Here is an 18,495-nt window from a genome sequence, read left to right as displayed (position 1 = left end):
TGTATTATGCTGTCCACCACCAAGGATAAAAATCCCAAACCCAAGTGTCCTCAAGGAGTAAACTACCTAGATGGAAAGATAAGATTAAGGCAATGTACAAGCAATACAGAGGAACACAGCCAAAGGGCTCTCTCAGGTAGATGGTCCCACTGAGCATGAGGCCAGCCAGTGAGAGGAGGTGGAGACCACGGGGGAATGGGAGCTGTTGTGGGGGGCTTCATAGGGAAGCCAGGAGGCAACTATGGTGTGGGAAAGGGACAGTGCAAGATGTGGAGCAGGAATCTGGGTGAGGGTGGCTTCCAGGCACATCACCTTAGTACAAATATGACAGGAAATGCCACCAGAGTAGACAAACTCAAGGGAGAGAGAAGATAATAAAACTCAGAGATACACTTGAAGAGGAGGCCCACATGGAAGGAAAAAGGGGAACTGGAGCCAAGCAAAGAACACTAAGAAATGATAAATGACAAGGGCATGAGGAAAAAAGCCAGGATACACCTTTTTTTTGCAATAGTATAGGTTATGTTTACTATTCTTTGTTGATCAGTTGGTCGGTAAACAGTTTAGTGAATGCTGCATGTCCAGCACTCTGATTTCCAAATCAGCTTTGATTTGTACCAGTCATAGATCCTTCTCTCGCTTTTATGGATTCTCCTTTCTATAATTACAAACTTTTTTTGTTTAAATTGAGCTAAAAATTGTGCCTTTTTTTTTTAGGACCATACCTGTGGCACATGGAAGTTCCCAGGCTAGGGGTCGAATCAGAGCTGCAACTGCCAGCCTACGCCACAGCCACAGCAACACGGGATCCGAGGTGCATCTGCAACCTATGCCACAGCTTTCGACAATGCCCGATGCTTTAGCCCACTGGGCAAGGCCAGGAACTGAGCCTACATCTCATGGATACTACTTGGATTCTTAACCCACTCAGCCATGATAGGAACTCCCAATTGAGCCTTTTTTTAGAAGAAACTAAATCATTATTTCAGATAGGTATTTCCAATTCAAATGAAAAATTACAAGGTTCTAAGTAACTTCTGTGACTTGATTTGTACCTGTTTTCTCCTACTGCTAAAATCCTGATTCCTAAAAATATTAACATAATTTCTTATTATCTATTTATCTATATTATAATTTCAAAATAATAATATAAATATTTCAGACTAAGATAACTAAATGCAATTTAAGATTTTTGTGGTGTTTTTATCCTTAAGTTATGTCCCAGTAGGCCTAGAAACTCTGTATTTTACATCATTTGAAATGTTTTTTGCAAGAATATGCCAGACTCTCAAACAAGATTCATCCCTTGTTTCCAGCTAGATTGCTGCCCTCCAGTTTTTCCTTCCCTTTATTGTTCTATTAGTTTTTTTTTAATTTATCTTTTTATTGTATCTTCTTAGAAATAAAAGCAACTGGATATATGCTTCTTATTTCCTTACTCATTTTTTGTCTCATTTTAGCTTCTGATTTTTTTTCTATGTAGCAACATAGAGATCACTCTACAGCAGTCTACTTTCCCACTCCCTTTTTCATAACTGCATAGTACTCCACTGTGTGGATGTACTATACATAATTCATTAACCAGTTCCCAATCAATCAACACTTATTTCTAGTCTTTTGCTCTAACAAATAGTAACACATCTTACACAAATATCCCTCTGAACTTCTGAGAATGGCTACTTATTTAAAGCACGTTAGGTATTACCTTTTAAATCTTTGTGATTGAGATATGCCAAAATCACATTATTTTAAAAAATACTTCCTGGATTATTAATAAAATAATCTCATTCATGTATTTATTTCATATATATGTGTGTGTATATATATTTCTCTCTGACAACTGTCTATTTAAGACACTTTTCAAGGTGTTTATATTTTCCTCATGGATTTTTATGTATTCCCAAAAGCCATGTAAAGATGCTAAGCCCCATGAGGACAGGAACCAAGTCTGTTTTGCTCTCCATTATACTCTCAACATCAGCCTAGTATCCAGCAAGTAGTTGCTCAAAAATCTTGGTGAATAAATACATATTTATGACAGTAATATATGTCTGTATGTTGTACCTTTTTCTCAACAATTTTTCAACTTTAGGGAAGTTATTTAGCCCCCATAAATCTTTGTTTCTTCTGTCAAATGGGAACAATAGGTTTGAACAGGATTGTTAATTATTGTACTAATACATTTTCTGGTACATAAGAAACACCCAAATGCTAGTGTCACTTTTCCTCATCATTATCATCATCTATACATCATTCATCGATATCATCAAACAATAAATTCCGATACAGTGTGGTCAGTAAAGAGCAACAGAGCAAATGTTTTTACTGCTTGCACAGATAGTCAGAAATGTTTACGCGTAATGTGAAAAAAATAATGAAATAAGCCAGACAATTGTTTTCTTGGAAGATATTTGTTTCAGGGATTGCTCAGGGCTATTTCTCACTTTCTGGGATTTTCATTCTTCCATGATTATTAAGGATCAAATTGTAAACTTGAAAGAAATTATAAGTTATCAAAAGATGAGGAAGGCCAATGGGAAATAAGTATTAGTTCTCCTCTGATGTTCTTTTGAGATGGTAAAGATTTGGAGACAGGAACAAAAAAATACACATAATCCAACACAGAAATTTCCTAAGGCCCTCACAGCCCCAAACCACCTATATTTGTTTTCCATATGTAAAATCAACCAATATCATTAAATGAGGAAAAATCATTTCATTTGAGCGAATGGTCTTTTCATCTTCAATGCAAGTTTCCCATGATAGGGAAAAAGGTTGTAATTATCATACAAATATCATAAATAGAAAAGAAAACTGCCACATAAGTAATAAAACAAATGTTACCTTGGAAACAGCAACAAAATTTGAACTTTAAGGCAATCCAATACCAGGAGTAACACCTTGGTTTTCAAGCTCTATTTTAATGATCTGGGTCCAGGCCACCATATTGTGGTGAGGACACTGAAATGGGCCTGACCACAGACTGTTACATGTACTACCAAAGTTGTGAGTTCCCTTACTGAGTTAGACTTCATTAATGGGAAGAGTAATTTGATTATCTACTGCGTATGAAGCACCACACCAGGGACCAAAGGGGAATCCAAATCATATTCTCACCCTCAAGATCCCTCCAAACTTGGGAGAAGGATAAGCCCCCTCTTGACTCCAAATCTCTCTCCAGGTATTACATTTACTATTTCTCACTCCCTGCATGAAAGACCTGTCCTTATGCCCTGTCTTCATCTCTTCCATTGCCTCCTACACCCATAGCAATCTGGCTGCTACTCCCCAACACTCCACTAAAAATGTCCATACTACCCAAAGCAGTCAACAGATTTAATACAATCTCTATCAAAATACCAATGACCTTTTTCACAGAACTAGAACAGATAATCCTAAAATTCATAGGGAACTATGAAATACCTCAAATTACCAAAGTAATCTTGAGAAAAAAAGAACAAAACTGGAGGAATCTCACTCCCTGACTTCAGACTATACAACAAAGCTACAGTAACTAAAACAGCATGGTACTAGCACAAAAACAGACAATGAATCAGAATAAAGAACACAAAAATAAACCTACATGCTCATGGTCAATTAAGCTATGACAAAGGAGGAAAAAACATACTATGGAGAAAAGAGTCCCTTCAATAAGCAGGGCTGGAAAAACTGGACAGCTACACGGAAAAGAATGAGATTAGAACATTTTCTCATGCCATGTACAAAAATAAACTCAAACGGATTAAAAGCCTAAATGTAAGGCCTGAAACCTTAAAACTCCTAGAAGAAAACACAGGGTGAACACTCTTTGACAAAAACAGCAGCAATGTTTTTTTGATCTGTCTCCTGAGGCAAAAGAAATAAAAGCAAAAATAAACAAGTAGGGCCTAATTAAATTTAAAAGGTTGGCCCAGCAAGGTAAACCCTTGTCAAAACAAAAAGACCACCTACAGGATGGGAGAAAATATTTGCAAACAACACAACCAACAAGGGTTTAATATCCAAAATATACAAACAGCTCATACAACTTTGTATTAAAAACACAAACAAACAATCCAATCCAAAAAAGGGCAGAAGACCTAAATAGACATCTTTCCAAAGAAGACTTACAGATGGCTAGCAGGCACATGAAGAGATGCTCATCATCAATATTAGAGAAACAAAGTTAAAACCATAAAGAGATACCACATCACACCAGTCAGAATGGCCATCATTAAAAAGTCCAAAAACAACAGGACTTCCCATTGTGGTCAGCAGGTTATGTTCCTGACTAGTATCCATGAGGATATGGGTTCAACCCCTGGCCTTGCTCAGTGCGTTAAGGAACCGGCATTGCCATGAGCTGTGGTGTAGGTCACAGACACAGTCTGGTATCTGGTGTTGCTGTGGCTGTGGCATAGGCTGGTAGCTGCAGCTCTGATTTGATGTCTAGCCTGGGAACTTCCAAAAAGGTCTACAAATAACAAATGTTGAAGAGAAGGTGGAGAAAAGGGAACACTTGTATACTGTTGGAGGGAATATAAACTGGTATATACACTATGGAAAACAGTATGGAGTTTCCTCAAAAAACTAAAAACAGAACTACCAATTAAAATAATGTAAAATAGAAATTCCACTCCTAGGTATATATATGAAAAAATAAAAGATTCAAAAGGATCCATGCATGCCTATGTTCATAGTAGAACTATTTACAAGAGCCAAGATTTGGAAGCAACCCAAGTGTTCATCCAAAGAAGAACAGATAAAGAAGAAGCGATACATATACACAATGGAATATTACTTGGCATATGAAATTCTGCCATTTGCAATAATGTGGATGGGCCTAAAGTACATTATGCTTAGTGAAATAAATCAGAGAAAGACAAATATTGTATGATATCACATATATGCATAATATAAAAAATAAAGCAAATATATACATCAAAACAAAAATGTGCAGATACAGAAAAGAAACTAGCAGTAAAGAGGGGGGAGAGGGAAGGGGAGAGTGTCAGGTAGGGATTTGGGATTAAGATATACAAACTACTCTGTATAAAATAGATAAACAACAAGGATATATTGTACAGCACATGGAATTATAGCTATTATTTTGTAGTAACTTTCAATGGAGTCTACCTTGTAAAAACATATAATCACTATGCTATACACCTGAAACTAAATAGTATTGTAAATCAATTATACTTCAATTTTTAAGAATCTGATTTGGGGATAAATCCAATATTTAAATTTAAAAAAGAGTAGGGAGTTCCTGTTGTGACTCACTGGGTTATGAACCCAACTACTATCCATGAGGATGAGGGTTCAATCCCTGGCCTCACTCAGTAGGCTAAGGATCTGGCATTGCTGTGAGCTGTGGTGCAGGTCACAGACATGGCTCTGACCTCATGTTGCTGTGGCTGTGGTGTAGGCCAGCAGCTGCAGCTCCACTTCAACCCCTAGCCTGGGAACTTTCATATGTCTCAGGAGTGGCCCTAAAAAGCAAAAATAAAAAAGATTCATATAGGAATGAATTATACCCACTGAATTTCTTTTCCTTTGCTTTTTAGGGCCACACCCACAGTATATGGGAGTTCCTAGGCTAGAGGTCAAATTGGAGCTACAGCTGCTGGCCAACACCACAGCCGTAGCAATGCAGGATCTGAGCCATGTCTGTGACCCACATCGCAGCTCACGACAATGCCAGAACCTTAACCTACTGAGTGAGGCCAGGGATTGCACCCTCATGCTCATGGATACTAGTCATATTCATTTCTGCTGTGCCACAATGGGAACTCCCATTGAATTTTTTTAAATGAATCTATGAGACCACCCTAACAAACACAACAAAAGTGCAAGATCGGGGGGAAAGAAAAGCTTTCCTTTACAGAAGAATACCCACCAATAAATAAAATATCACCATTTTGCAGCCATCATTGCAATAATTATTTTAGGTAAGAATCATCAATTTATGGTACAACCATGAGTGAAAACTTAGGGAGAAGAGAATACAATAATATTTCGCCTCCAGGTTTCCCTTCCCAGATTACATATCAAATACATGAGGAAATTAGATACCTTTACAAAAGAGACATCTGGCCAACACCATCTTGACTAGTGGCCAAAGTTAATAGCACCAACAACATGCTAATGATATTAACATGTGGTAATGACCTTGGGGCCCCCTGATGTGAAGCAGGACAAGGACACATCATTTTGCCAAAGAAGTGCATAATCACACATCTAATCTCAAGCATACGATAAAAAAATCCAAATTGTGGAACATGCAACAAAACAACTGTCATTGCCACAAAAGAAAAAAAAAAAAAAAAAGACCTGAAGAACATGTTCTCAAATAATTAAGGGCATTTCAGAGACATGACAATAAAAGCAACAGATGGTCCTTGATTGAATTCTGGATCCAGAAAAACAAAACAAAAAGCCCAGCTACCCAGATACTACTGGCACAACTGGAGAAATTTGCATGAGAACTATATATTAGACAAAAGCACGATATCAGTGTTTCTTTTCTGAGTGTGATAATTATGTAGAAGAATTTCCTTTTCCTTAAGACACACCTAATGAAGTTTCTAGGGGGAGGGTGACTTGATGTCTGCAATTTATCCTCAAATGATTCAGCAAATTTCAAAATATATAAATCTATAAGGAGAGTGATGAGCAAATGTGGCAAAAACATTAAGAACTGCTGAACTGAAGTGAAGGGTATATTAGTATTCATTGTGTTATGTTTGCAACTTTTCTGTAGACTAGAAATTCTTCAAAAATAACAACTGGGGGATGGGAATTCCCACTATGGCACAGTGGGTTAAGAATATGACTTCAATGGCTCGGGCTGCTGCAGAGATTCAGGTTTGATTCCCAACCCAGCACAGTGGGCTAAGGATCCAGCATTGCTACAGCTGCAGCTTAGATTCAATCCCTGGCCTGGGAACTTCCATATGCCATGGGTGAAGCCATTAAAAAAAAGAATTGGGGGATAAAAAATAATACCCTACTTCACATTTGACCAAAAAGTAATTCATCAGCATGTCTCACCAGCTGAGAATGAAACCCACACTTCTTTTGGTCTATCTTCTTTGCTTGACCAACTCCTAAGCAATCATCAAGTTCTAGATTAGCAGTTATTTCCTCTAGAAAGCCCTCCTAAACACCTAAGCCAGGATAAGGTCTTCCACCTTTACTGTCTAGCACCTTGTACTTCCCTTGTAATAACTATCATCATTGTGTTATTCGTGTCTGTTTATCTTTACCTATTAAGATAATTAGGAAAGATACCAATCTATCTTTTGCCTACTTTTTTCCCCAATATCTATCTGATCACCTGGCACTTAATCTGTTGTTGGAGACATGGGGTCATTCAAAAAATTGGTCCAGCTCTTCCCTGGACACATAGTAGGACTGTATTTTCACCTTGCCTTGCAGCAGGTATAACCATGCTTCTTGCCCTGATAAAGAAGTCTTAGTGCAACAGTCACCTGCCATTTACAGGTGGAGGCTTCAAGAGCTAGTCTGTGACCCTCACGCTGTTTCTCCACCCATCATAGTGACTGAAAATGACTAGGGTCATGGAGTGGGGATGATGGGGAGCAGAGGCCCCAGCCACCCCAAAATGAAGGTTCTATCAGCTTGGTTACCTACATGCCCATGATGAGCAGGACTCTTGCTAACGATGCTCCCCTCCCCCACTGACGATGTTGGACATATAATGCAAATAAAAAAATAAACTTGGGAAAAACAAGGAGATTTGGGGGTTATCTCTTACATCAATACAGACCAACATATCCTGATTGATACATGTGTGTTCCAATAAAGAACAAAACTTCATTCAAAGAGCCAAGTCTTAGCTATAGGTTAAAAATCATCTGGAAAACCTAAATAGTCTCATAGGGGACAGGTCAAATAAATCACCCTTTACTCACATAGTGGAATACTATATTGACATGAAAAATAATGAAGTAGCTCTTTATGTAATGCTCTCCAAAATAAAGTAGAAAAAGTAAAGTGGAAAAACCAGGATAAGTAAAGATACATGGTTGCATATGCATAGAACAAAGTAGTCAACTGGAAGTGTTGGCCAAAGAGCCAAAGCAGGATAGATGTTAGATTCCAGTGCAACTTCTTACACAAACCACAGCCAGAAACGTCTAAATGGGTTATGACCATAAGCTGGATGACTGTAAGATCCCTCACCAAAGTGAGGATGTGACAGGTCCAGAATTGGTGAAGGGGACCACTGGTACTCAGTGAGCCCTGTGTCTCTCTCCCCCACATTGGAGAGAAAGGCTTCAGGGGGACCACTCAGAGACTTACTATGAGTCCCCAACAATCTGGGCCAGGAGTCTGATGTCTGATTCTTTGCAGAAGAGCTAAAAGATGAAAGGCTGGCTGACTAGTTGCTCTTATGGAGGCGTGAAGGCTAAGTTGCTCTGCTGGGGTTGGCCTGCCCTCCCACAGCCTGCTGGGGAGAGAATACATGAATGTTTGCATGGACTGTGTGTGCAAAAGTCTTTGGAGTTTTCTGGAGAGATCCAAAAGCACACTGGGGTAGAGGGGACTGAAGCAGAAGGAAGATGGGGTGGACCACCACGATCCAAGGAACTGTGGAAAGAGTAAGCAACCAGGAGGGATAAAAGGGCAGGAGCTCTCTGCAAGGAAACTGTGGGGGGTGGGGAGAGCCCTGGCAAGGAGACTGGGGCCTCTGTGGGACGGCGGAAGGACTCATCAGAAAGAGTCAGCTGGGAACATGCACCAGTCAACAAAGAACTTTCTGCTCTCTCTTCAATGCCAAAGGCCTCAAAACATCAGCCCATGGGGAAGGGAGGAGAGTGAAAAAAGACTATGCCACCCTTATACCCCTTCCTGCTTGGATCACCAACATGGTACCAGACGTTCCAAAAGCTGGATCAAGTTGGTGTTTTGTTAACTATCAGATTTGTATTACCCGTGACCCAAAGTCACATGTCTTGCACATTTTTATCTAAGAGTAGAGAAAAAAACTCTCTATGGAGCAAATTGAAAAGGATAGTGGTCATTTGCAATAGCCAAGACATGGAAACAACCTGAATGTCCATCGACAAGGAGTGGATAAAGAAGATGTGGTACTTATACACAATGGAATATTACTCAGCCATCAAAAGGAATGAAATAATGGCATTCTTATCAACATGGATGGACCTAGAAATTATCGTGCTAAGTGAAGTCAGTAAGACAATGAGACACCAACATCAAATGCTATCACTTACATGTGGAATCTGAAAAAGAACACAATGAACTTCTTTGCAGAACAGATACTGACTCACGGACTTTGAAAAACTTAAGGTTTCCAAATGAGATAGGTTAGGGAGTGGGGGGATACGCTGGGGGATTGGGATGGAAATGCTATAAAATTTGGTTGTGATGATCATTGTACAATTATAAATGTAATAAATTCATGAGTAATATAAAAACAAAAAGAAAGAAAGGATAGTGGTCAACAAAGGAGGCTGCTTGGGAATTAAACCTAGAAGCCCTCGCATCAAACTTACACTCATGTGAGCAGAAAATAACACTGGAAGAACACACATGGGACTGTGTGTGGTGGCTGCCTCTCGAATGAGGTACTAGAGACACGTGTGGGAGTCTTATGTGCTCCTTTGTACGCATTCAGGTTTTGGATCTCTTCTTGCCAATGTGCAGAAAACAGATGCCCAAGCACCTGTATTTGAGGTGGTACGGATGAGTGGGCTCTAACGCCTATGCTCTAATTCTGGTTAAGTCACGACTAGCCCTGTATCCTGAAGCTTCCTAACCAACCTCTCCATGGCAGTTTCATCAACTGTAAAAGTGGGAATAATGACAGAAGCCTTGTTGTGAGGAGGAAATGATTTAGTTCATGTAAAGCTCTTACAACAGTGCCTGTCTGTATGGGCTCAATGAATGTTGGCTGTTATTATTATCTGCTCTAACAATCATAATTACAGTCACGTTAAAGGGGGGAAAATCCATCTGAAGGAGAGGAAAAAATCTGAATGCCATTAAGAACTAGTCCTTTTTTTTTTCCCCTTGGGATGTAGAGAAGAGATTTAGAATGGATAAAAATGGGAATAAGGTTGGATAATATGTACAAGGAATCATCTAAAAGAGATAATGGTTAAAAATCAGAAAACAAGGAGTTCCTGCTTGTGGCACAAAGGGATAGGCAGCATCTTGGGAGTCCTGAGGCACAGGTTGGATACCTGGCCCAGCACAGTGGTTTATGGATCTGGCATTGCTGCAGCTGTGGCTATGGCTCAGATCTGATCCCTGGCCCAGGAACTCCATATGCCATGGGGTGGCCAAAAAAAAGAAAAAGAAAATCGGAAAACAATAATCACCTGATAAGTATCACTTTCTACCCCATATTCCGTGATAACCTATATGAAAAAAAATCTGAAAAAGAATGGATATATGTATATGTATAACTGAATCACTTTGTGGTACAGCAGAAATCATCACCACAATATTGTGAATCAACTATACTTCAATAAAATTTTTTAAAATGAAAAAAATTAAGAATTAGAAATACTTTAAAAGAAGAAAAAAGAAAATAACCACCTGATAACTATTACCTTTCGTACAAAAGAAATCACACTAAGGGTATTAAAGCATTAGACACTGGAAAAATAACAGTATATCTAAGGAGCATTTAGAATGGATGGGCAAGGAGGTCCTGCTGTATAGCACAGGGAACTCTAGCCAATCTCTTGGGATAGAAGATGATGGAAGATACTATGAGAAACATTAAACATAATTTTTTCCATTTGTACAGGGGTAATGCACTGTATTAAATATGTAAGGTCTCATCTACGTGGGTTTGATTGCAAAAACTAATAAAGTATTCTCTAAATAATGAAAAAAATATACTATGAGAAAAAAATGTGTGTATATATATATATATATATATATATATATATATATATATATGCCTGGCTGGGTCACTATGCTGCACAGCAGAAATTGATGCAACATTGCAAATCAACTACACACTAATAAAAATAAAATTTTTGAAAATAGTATATCTAAGGAGAGCAGCATTCAAATAAAAGTAGTCACTAATTGGGAGAAATTAAGGGAAGTGGGGGTAGGATAGGAGACATAATAAATTGAACCACCAGAAAATTAGTCATGAAGTTGCAATACTAGAATAGAATGAAACGGGGTGAGGGGCGCACTCTTTTTTGGAGAGTGCTGTGGAGGCCAACATCCTAAAACAGGGCAGGTGCTTGTTCTTTTGACACAGACACAAAAACACAACCGGTGAGCAGATGTCCCTGTGTCTAAATGGCAGAAGACAAGGAACAGCAGAAGGAATTTTGTAGGAGGGTGGCTGTGTCACTCAAGAAAGGCAATATTAACTTGAAAAGATTGAGGACGTCTGCCCTAGGACGCCTGAGGAATGAGACCACCCCTGGTAAAAGTGCTTGCACCAGGAATACAAAGTCCCTTGGTACACACAGCCCAAACAACCATCTGGAACAGCAAAAATTTTAAAGCAACCACATGGGATGGCATTCAGCCCAAGTCTAGAAGGCTTGGGTCTGCACTTCTTTGGAAGCTCAGGGCCCAGAGAAGAATGCCTTCAAGCATCCCAGGCTGCAAACCTGCTCTGTCTCAAGCAGGTGGGGGCAGGAGGAAGTTCAGACCTTCAAGTGAATTATGGGAAAGTGCAAAGCATCATGCATCTCAATGTGAGAATAAATAAGGTCCCCACAGGTAGAAGGACCAGATAATAAGTTTCTGGGAGTCAAAGGAGACAAAGTATGGACAGTGGGATTCGAGAGCAGCAAAAAGCCTTTCTTACGAAGAAGCTGAATTTGGGCACAGGACTGACCAAGAAGAGAGGTGCCCTTTTAGGACCAGCAAGGTGCCAAGCTGTCCAGCAAAGTAATAATAACAGTCAAGTGCACCAGCTAGGCCTTCAGTGTCAGGTTGTGCAGGTTGCATCCTGCACAAAGACCTCCGGCTGACAGGGTCAAACAGCGCTGAAGGCCAGTCCCCAGGTCCTGAGCCAGAAAAGGGTGTCTTTTGGGATAGATTGCTGTTCCATAATTCACAAAGAGGCATCTTCTACATTAGAAGTAGGAGTGAAGGGGGGGGGGCAGCCAAAGAAAGACAAAACCTAAAGAAAAATAGTTCTGTACCCAAGTGTGGACTGGCCACAGACTGTGATAGAAGACTCACCAACTAGGTATGACAATGATAGCTGGTACACACAGAGCACCCACTGTATATCTGGTGCTACATGGCCCTGGGACAGTAATCCCATTTTAGCATAACTAGAGCAATTAGAAATGAAGCTGTGCTTATCAAAGAAAGTCTCCAAGGCTGAATTAAAAAGAAGAACTGGAAACAGAGTAAGTCTGGCTAAGATACAAGAAAATCAAAGGAAACATAAAGCAACAACCATAAAATAAAGGACAGGTTTCCGCGTGAAAATCATATATAATGTCGCCCTGCATGGGGTCTCGAAGAGTGGGAAAGTTTCACCCCATTTTTTTTCCCACTACCCAACTTTCCCACCACTCAGGTTGACCTTCCATGAGGTCAGTCAGGATAACCAGAATTCTGCTTGCTGAGGGTCCACTGTTGCAGGGAATTCAAATGCTCTCATGCACAGCAGGTCAGGAAGCACAGTACTGTGGAAAAGACAAAGACTTGGAGGCACCAGGACCTCAGCTAAAATCCTGAATGTTACTACATATTATCTAGATGACCTTGGGCAAGGAACCTTCTCCCTCTGGATCCCAGGTGCTAAATCTATAAAATGAAACCCGCTGTCCCCATCTTACAGATGAGAAAACTGAGGCACAGAGAAGTGAAGAGACTGGCACAAGGTCACACAGTTGATAAGTGGTAGAGCAGGGACATCTTTTGACACTACCCTGGTGCTGTCAGAACTTCTTTAGGGTCAGAATCATGCCCAGGGTTGCTCTACATGAACCTCTGTTGGTTATCGCAAAAGAATAAGTACAAGAACATGTGTAATAAACAAAAGGTTATATATCTCCGATGACAAGCACATCTTTCAGTTGGTCCACATCATGATTAGTCTGATAATAAATCAAAGAAAAACTCTCCAAATTATCTAAACTCACCTAATATTTTTAGCAATGTCTTTTGAGCATTTCTCGAACATATACACTTTATAAATGCTAGTAAATAATTTATTTTCCATTATCAACCAGACCTAAGCTCTCTGGGGCTCAGAGATTGGTTCACCTCAACAACTCCTAATAAAATTTTAATGTACATACTTAAAGTCCCCATTAAATTAAAGGGTGGATTCTTCCTGCAGTGGAATTGTCTTGATGAAACATGTTTAATTGAACTGTACAAAAAACAGAAAAGTTAGGGCCCCTTAAATACCAAAACTTCAAATAAGTCCCTGCTCTCAGCAAGCCTCCAGGGATCTTTTTTTGACCAAGTTGTCATAAGTAGAACAAACCGAGAAAGCTGTTAACATTCACAGGTAGGGCTGAAGTGCAGAAAAATATATTTAGACACCAAAACCTAGAGAACAGAGCCCTTCATTAGGGAAGGTCATTTTATTTGACTTCTATGTCTAAAGTCATTTTCAGAGACCAGAAGACCAAAGCAAGAAAGGACTGCTTGCATTTTCCTCAATAAGAAAGGCTACACATTAAAAAGCAGCAATTATAATAAATGCACTCACATAAAATTATTCTGTAAGAGTTAAAAGCACACTGGCACAAAGATATAAAAACTGTAATATAACTAGTTTGATCCAAAGAACCCAATGTAAGAGTAAAGTTATTTAAGGTATCAGTTTTTGCTTTCTAAACTCTTGAGATTTAGACAAAAAAAAATTAAATATCGTTAAAGAGGAACTTAACTAAGGACAATTTCCTATTTTAAATATCGAGTAGGAATCAAAGTACTCCATAAGGCATAATTAGGCAGAAATTAAGGGCTCTGATCATACACACACAACGATCTTAAAAAGGAGTTACGTTAAAAACGGGCCCATAATCATTAAAAAAAAATCTTCAGGAATAGACATTAATGTGATTGTTGCTGAGGAGTGAGATAGAAGTGGAGGCTATATTTCTTTCATTATCAGGAAGTACTCGGAATATGTTGTGAGGTAGACAATTGAATGCTGGTTGGAACAGAAAGGGATGCAGGTGGATTTTATTTCTAGCAGTTTTGTTATGTATGAGATCACTATTGACCAAATGCAGGGCACTCTGCTAGGTTCAACAAGGAAAACCAAGATGAATCAACAAAATCAAAATCCAATGTCCTCCAAAAGCTCACGATCCAGGGGTAAAATACATGTTCCAACAACTACGTACAGGATTCAAAAAGTACCATGGTACTAACAGTAAATACAGAATGGCATCAGGGCAAGAGAGAAGAGAGATGAATCCTAGATAAGTGGAATCAGGGAAGCCTGGACAGAGATGGCCATTCCATTGGGCCTTGGAGGATAGAGAGATTTGAGCAAGTGAATGATGAGGAGGGAAAAGTCAGTTTCATATCGAGGGGTCACTATGCTCCAGGTACTGAGAAGGACTTTGATTCATTCATTCAATCAACACTTCATTAATTCACTCAATCCTCATATGCACCCTATAAGGGAGGTACTATAGGCCTGCTTTACAAATCAGGAAGCTGGAGCTTGCTCAAGCTCATACAACTAGGAAGCAAAAGAACCAGGACTGAACCCAAGCCTGAGTTCCTCATCACTCCTCTCTGCTGCCCCTCTGGGCAAAGAGAAAACATTGGGACATACAGGCTAAGGAAACAGGATGACCAAGGTCACAGAAGAAGAAGAAACTTATATTTATCGAAGGGTCTCCAGGGATCAGCTGCCATATTACCTACTTTTTACATGAAATTTTATTTATTTTTCCCATGACACAGTCATTATCACATCTATGTTAAGGATGAGCAAATTAAGATTTAGATAGGTCAAACATCAGGTCAGACAGCTAATAAGTAGCAAAAACAGAAATTGACACAGGGACTGAGTCCAATCCCAGGTCAAGCTGGAAAGATGAATAGCTTTCAGTGCTCATTTAAACCCCCAAACAACATTCTACACCTGGTCCAGGTAGTTTTTCTCATTTTAGAGATAAGAAAATTAAAAATCAGATAAGGTAAGTCATTTGCCCAAGGTCACAGACCTGGTAAGAGGTGAACCCAAAATTTATGTAGGCAGGCTGACTTCAGGGCCCAGAATTCTGACCCTTGGATAAATTACCAAGAAGACAATAAACGGGAGCCAAATCATAATCTCTGATGTCAGACTCCAACTCCGTCAGCCATGCAAACTCACTGAAGGTTTTTGCTGGGGAGAACCTTGATCTAGTTATGTTTTAGGAATAAAGTCCTTCAATAGACACCAAAATTAGATTCTTATTCTTACCCCACTTAGTATGACATGTACTTGGATAGCTTTTCAAATAAGGTTGAAAACATTGTTTCCATTAGGTATGTTTACCTAAGAAGGTCATCTATGCAGTTACTCAGCAAGCCTCAATTGTGGTAACCTCAGGAAGGGGTCCAGCCCCAACCAGTAACGCTTTGCTTTGCATATACTTCATCAGATTTTCCCATATTATATTTTTCTACAGATTCCTTTACATAGTGGCGTGGAAACTGGCAAGTTGAGTAATTGATCATTGAACGTGCCTTCCCAAAACAAAACAAGAAGGGAAGAAAAAGGGTAAAAGATCAACAACTGAAACTGGTTTGCTTTTAACATTTCCTGTTGCCTTTTGGCTATCCTGAACAGTATCTCATACCAAACATTATCCCAAGGTACCAAGCGAAGGAGCCTAGGACTGTTCACAGACAAAACAGATTCAACATTCCACCACCACAAGCAGAGTCTGACTCATCCTAAGCACCAGCATCAATTCTTCATGAGTCCCAGAGCCCCCAAAGTCCCTTCTGCTTCTTTTCCTGCCAGACAGCCCCTCCCTGGTCCTCCTTTCCCTGTACTTTCTCCGTCCCAAATTCCTTAAGAGCCTCCCCAGCCCACCTCTAAGGAATCGCTGCCAGTCTTTTTCATCAAGAGGCAGACTCCGAGGTTTGAACTGTTCCATCCCCGCGTTTCCCCAGGGCTTGAACCTGCCTACTCACGAGGTGCAGGGCCAGCGGCAGCAGCAGCAGGAACAGCCACAGGTAGAGGTGGCAGCTGTTGGTGAACTTGCTCTGCTCCGGGTCGTGGTACCAGCCGCCGGTGAGCGCGGCCCACACGCCCTGCCGGAGCAGCTGCAGCGCCTGGGATACCATGCCTGCGCCCCGGAGCCGGCGCGCGCCGCGCTGCCCGCTGCCTGGACGCCCTCGGTTTTAACACTTGGGCTCTCGGGCGGAGCCCCAGCCGCCGCCGCCGCCGTCACCGCCCCCTCCAGCTCCCTCCGCCCCACGACAGACGCTCGAGCTGCCTTTCTGCCCGGATCCGCGAACCGCGGCGCCGGAGCCGGCTGCTGTCGCCGGGCAGGTGGGCGCCATGTCCGAGGGAGGAAGGATTTTCCCATGGTGCTCAGAGGCGGCTGCTAAGAGGATGCTCCAGAGGCTCCGCCCAGCGCCCGCCCAGAGCCCCTCCATAGGACTTCCTTGGGGGGTGGGGGGAGAGGAGAATTTGAGTCCCTTCAGCCTCTCTTCTTTTGCCTCTTCCTGCATCCCCTTACTTTCCGCCCCATCCTCCCATTAGGGAGGCTGAAAGGATTAAAAATCAAAGATGTTCTCATGCAGAACAGACAAACCAGGACATGTCCCTTTGCCTTTTCCTTTTTTGGAGCCTGCACCAAAACAGTTACGTAACTCAAGCTCCTGTCACACGTCACTCAGTGTATTTCTTTCCCATTCTCCTTAATCAACCGCTGACTCCAGATGGTAGCAAAATTCTACCTGCACACTTGACCCCAATATTTTTTCCTCTCCTATCCTTTCTCCTCCTCCCCGCTGTTGTCCAACTGGGCAGATAATGAAGATAACCACCTTTCTAGAAAGTTTAGACTACTTGTCTTTTTATATTTTTCCTGGAACATTATCCCAAGCATCAATCAGATATACTATTTAGATAGGAAGACCCACTAGAAGGTATTATTGAACTAATAATCTTTAAGCTTGTTTAGCAGGGAAATTTCAGAATATTTTATGAAAGCAGGTTTTGGACAGAGAAGAAATAAAGAGGAACTTGCTTTCTTTAGAATGAGGGAAGGAAGCCCTCATTATTAGTCACTGATAACCTAGAGTAAATGAGCTTCATATTGTTGAAGAGAGCAAGTTTTGGAAAGCATGGGGAGAAAAGGGAACTCATTGTCCTCAGAAAGGAGCAGAGGAAGCCGGAGTGTGTTAGGGCCTTTGGGGAAGGACAAAAATTAGAAGTCTCCATGATACCAAACAGGCCTTTTCTGCATCACTTACCTCATCTTCCCAGACACATCTGATAGGGGCACCTGTATATGCCCTGTCCATGCTCTGATCTGCAGCAGCTTCGGTTCATGGCCATCTTAGGTCCAGTAAAGGCATGCAGCCTTTCTACACTGAAATAAAACAAGGGGAGGGCCATCCTGAGGAGCAAGTCTAGGACATGAAAGTCCACTGGGTTACAGCAAAGACCTCACACTGGTGCACAGGTCTTCAGTCTTATCCATTCTTTATTCTGCAAGCATCTACACAAATGACTACCAAAAATGTAATAATGCTGCTTTCTGTACTGGGAGAATAATTTTCTCAGAGACATAGAGGATGCTTGTTTTTCTATGGCCTCATTGCTTGAAATCTACCAAGGTCTCTATAAATGTTTAATGAATGAGTGACTGAATCAAACAATCAACTCCACAGGAAAGACCCACACGGAAGGATCATCTCATTGCTTGGGTCCAGGAAGAAGAGCCATGCAACAAATTCATTCCTGTACTGAAGGAGTACCTTTATTCATTCATGCCTGATGCATCAAAAATATTTATGGAGCCAGGCACATTGCTGTGTGGCAGGCATTTTGCTGAAGACTGAGAAAGTAAATACATGAAATATAGTCACTACCATGAAGGAGTTCACAGACTACAAGAGGAAACAGGCAAATCAATGAAGATTTGCAATTAAATGTGCTGTGCTGTGTGTGTGTGTATACTTATTTTCCTGCACATACTGGAAGTCTTACTGTTGCAATGTACATTCTTCCCACCGTTCTCACACTGGGAGCCACTTCAGGGACACAAATTTCTGTGAGCAATGTCTTATTGAGACTGTCTGGACTGTATACACAGCTGAACCCCATTAATGCTTCTAAATAAACTCAAGTTTCAGGCAGGCAGGTGCAGAGATCTGCTTGTCCTGTGTCTGCCCAAAACAAGCCTCCTATTAAGTTCCCTTGCTTATTAAACCTGCCATCTACTCATCTGGAGGGGTCTGCCTCTTACTTCCATCTCTCTTTGCCTTCCGTGTATAGCTGTCAGTTTCAGTTTCCTCTGGGAACTTCCAAGGTTGTGAACCAACATAGAT

General features: G+C 40.8%; 1 protein-coding gene across 1 annotated transcript in view; it reads right to left on the bottom strand.

Moving 5' to 3' along the window:
* The window catches only part of PCNX2 (pecanex homolog 2 (Drosophila)), a 294,055-nt gene extending 277,545 nt beyond the window's left edge, over nt 1-16,510 (bottom strand). Inside the window, 1 exon segment of the mRNA XM_021074292.1 lies at nt 16,126-16,510. Within this exon segment, the coding sequence (XP_020929951.1) occupies nt 16,126-16,278 (153 nt within the window). The 5' untranslated portion in view covers nt 16,279-16,510.

The sequence above is a fragment of the Sus scrofa genome, chromosome 14 (assembly GCF_000003025.6).
Source record: "Sus scrofa isolate TJ Tabasco breed Duroc chromosome 14, Sscrofa11.1, whole genome shotgun sequence".
In the NCBI taxonomy this organism is placed as follows: Eukaryota; Metazoa; Chordata; class Mammalia; order Artiodactyla; family Suidae; genus Sus; species Sus scrofa.
Note: the sequence above shows the minus strand (reverse complement) of the source record. Positions and strands in the feature narration are given on the sequence as shown.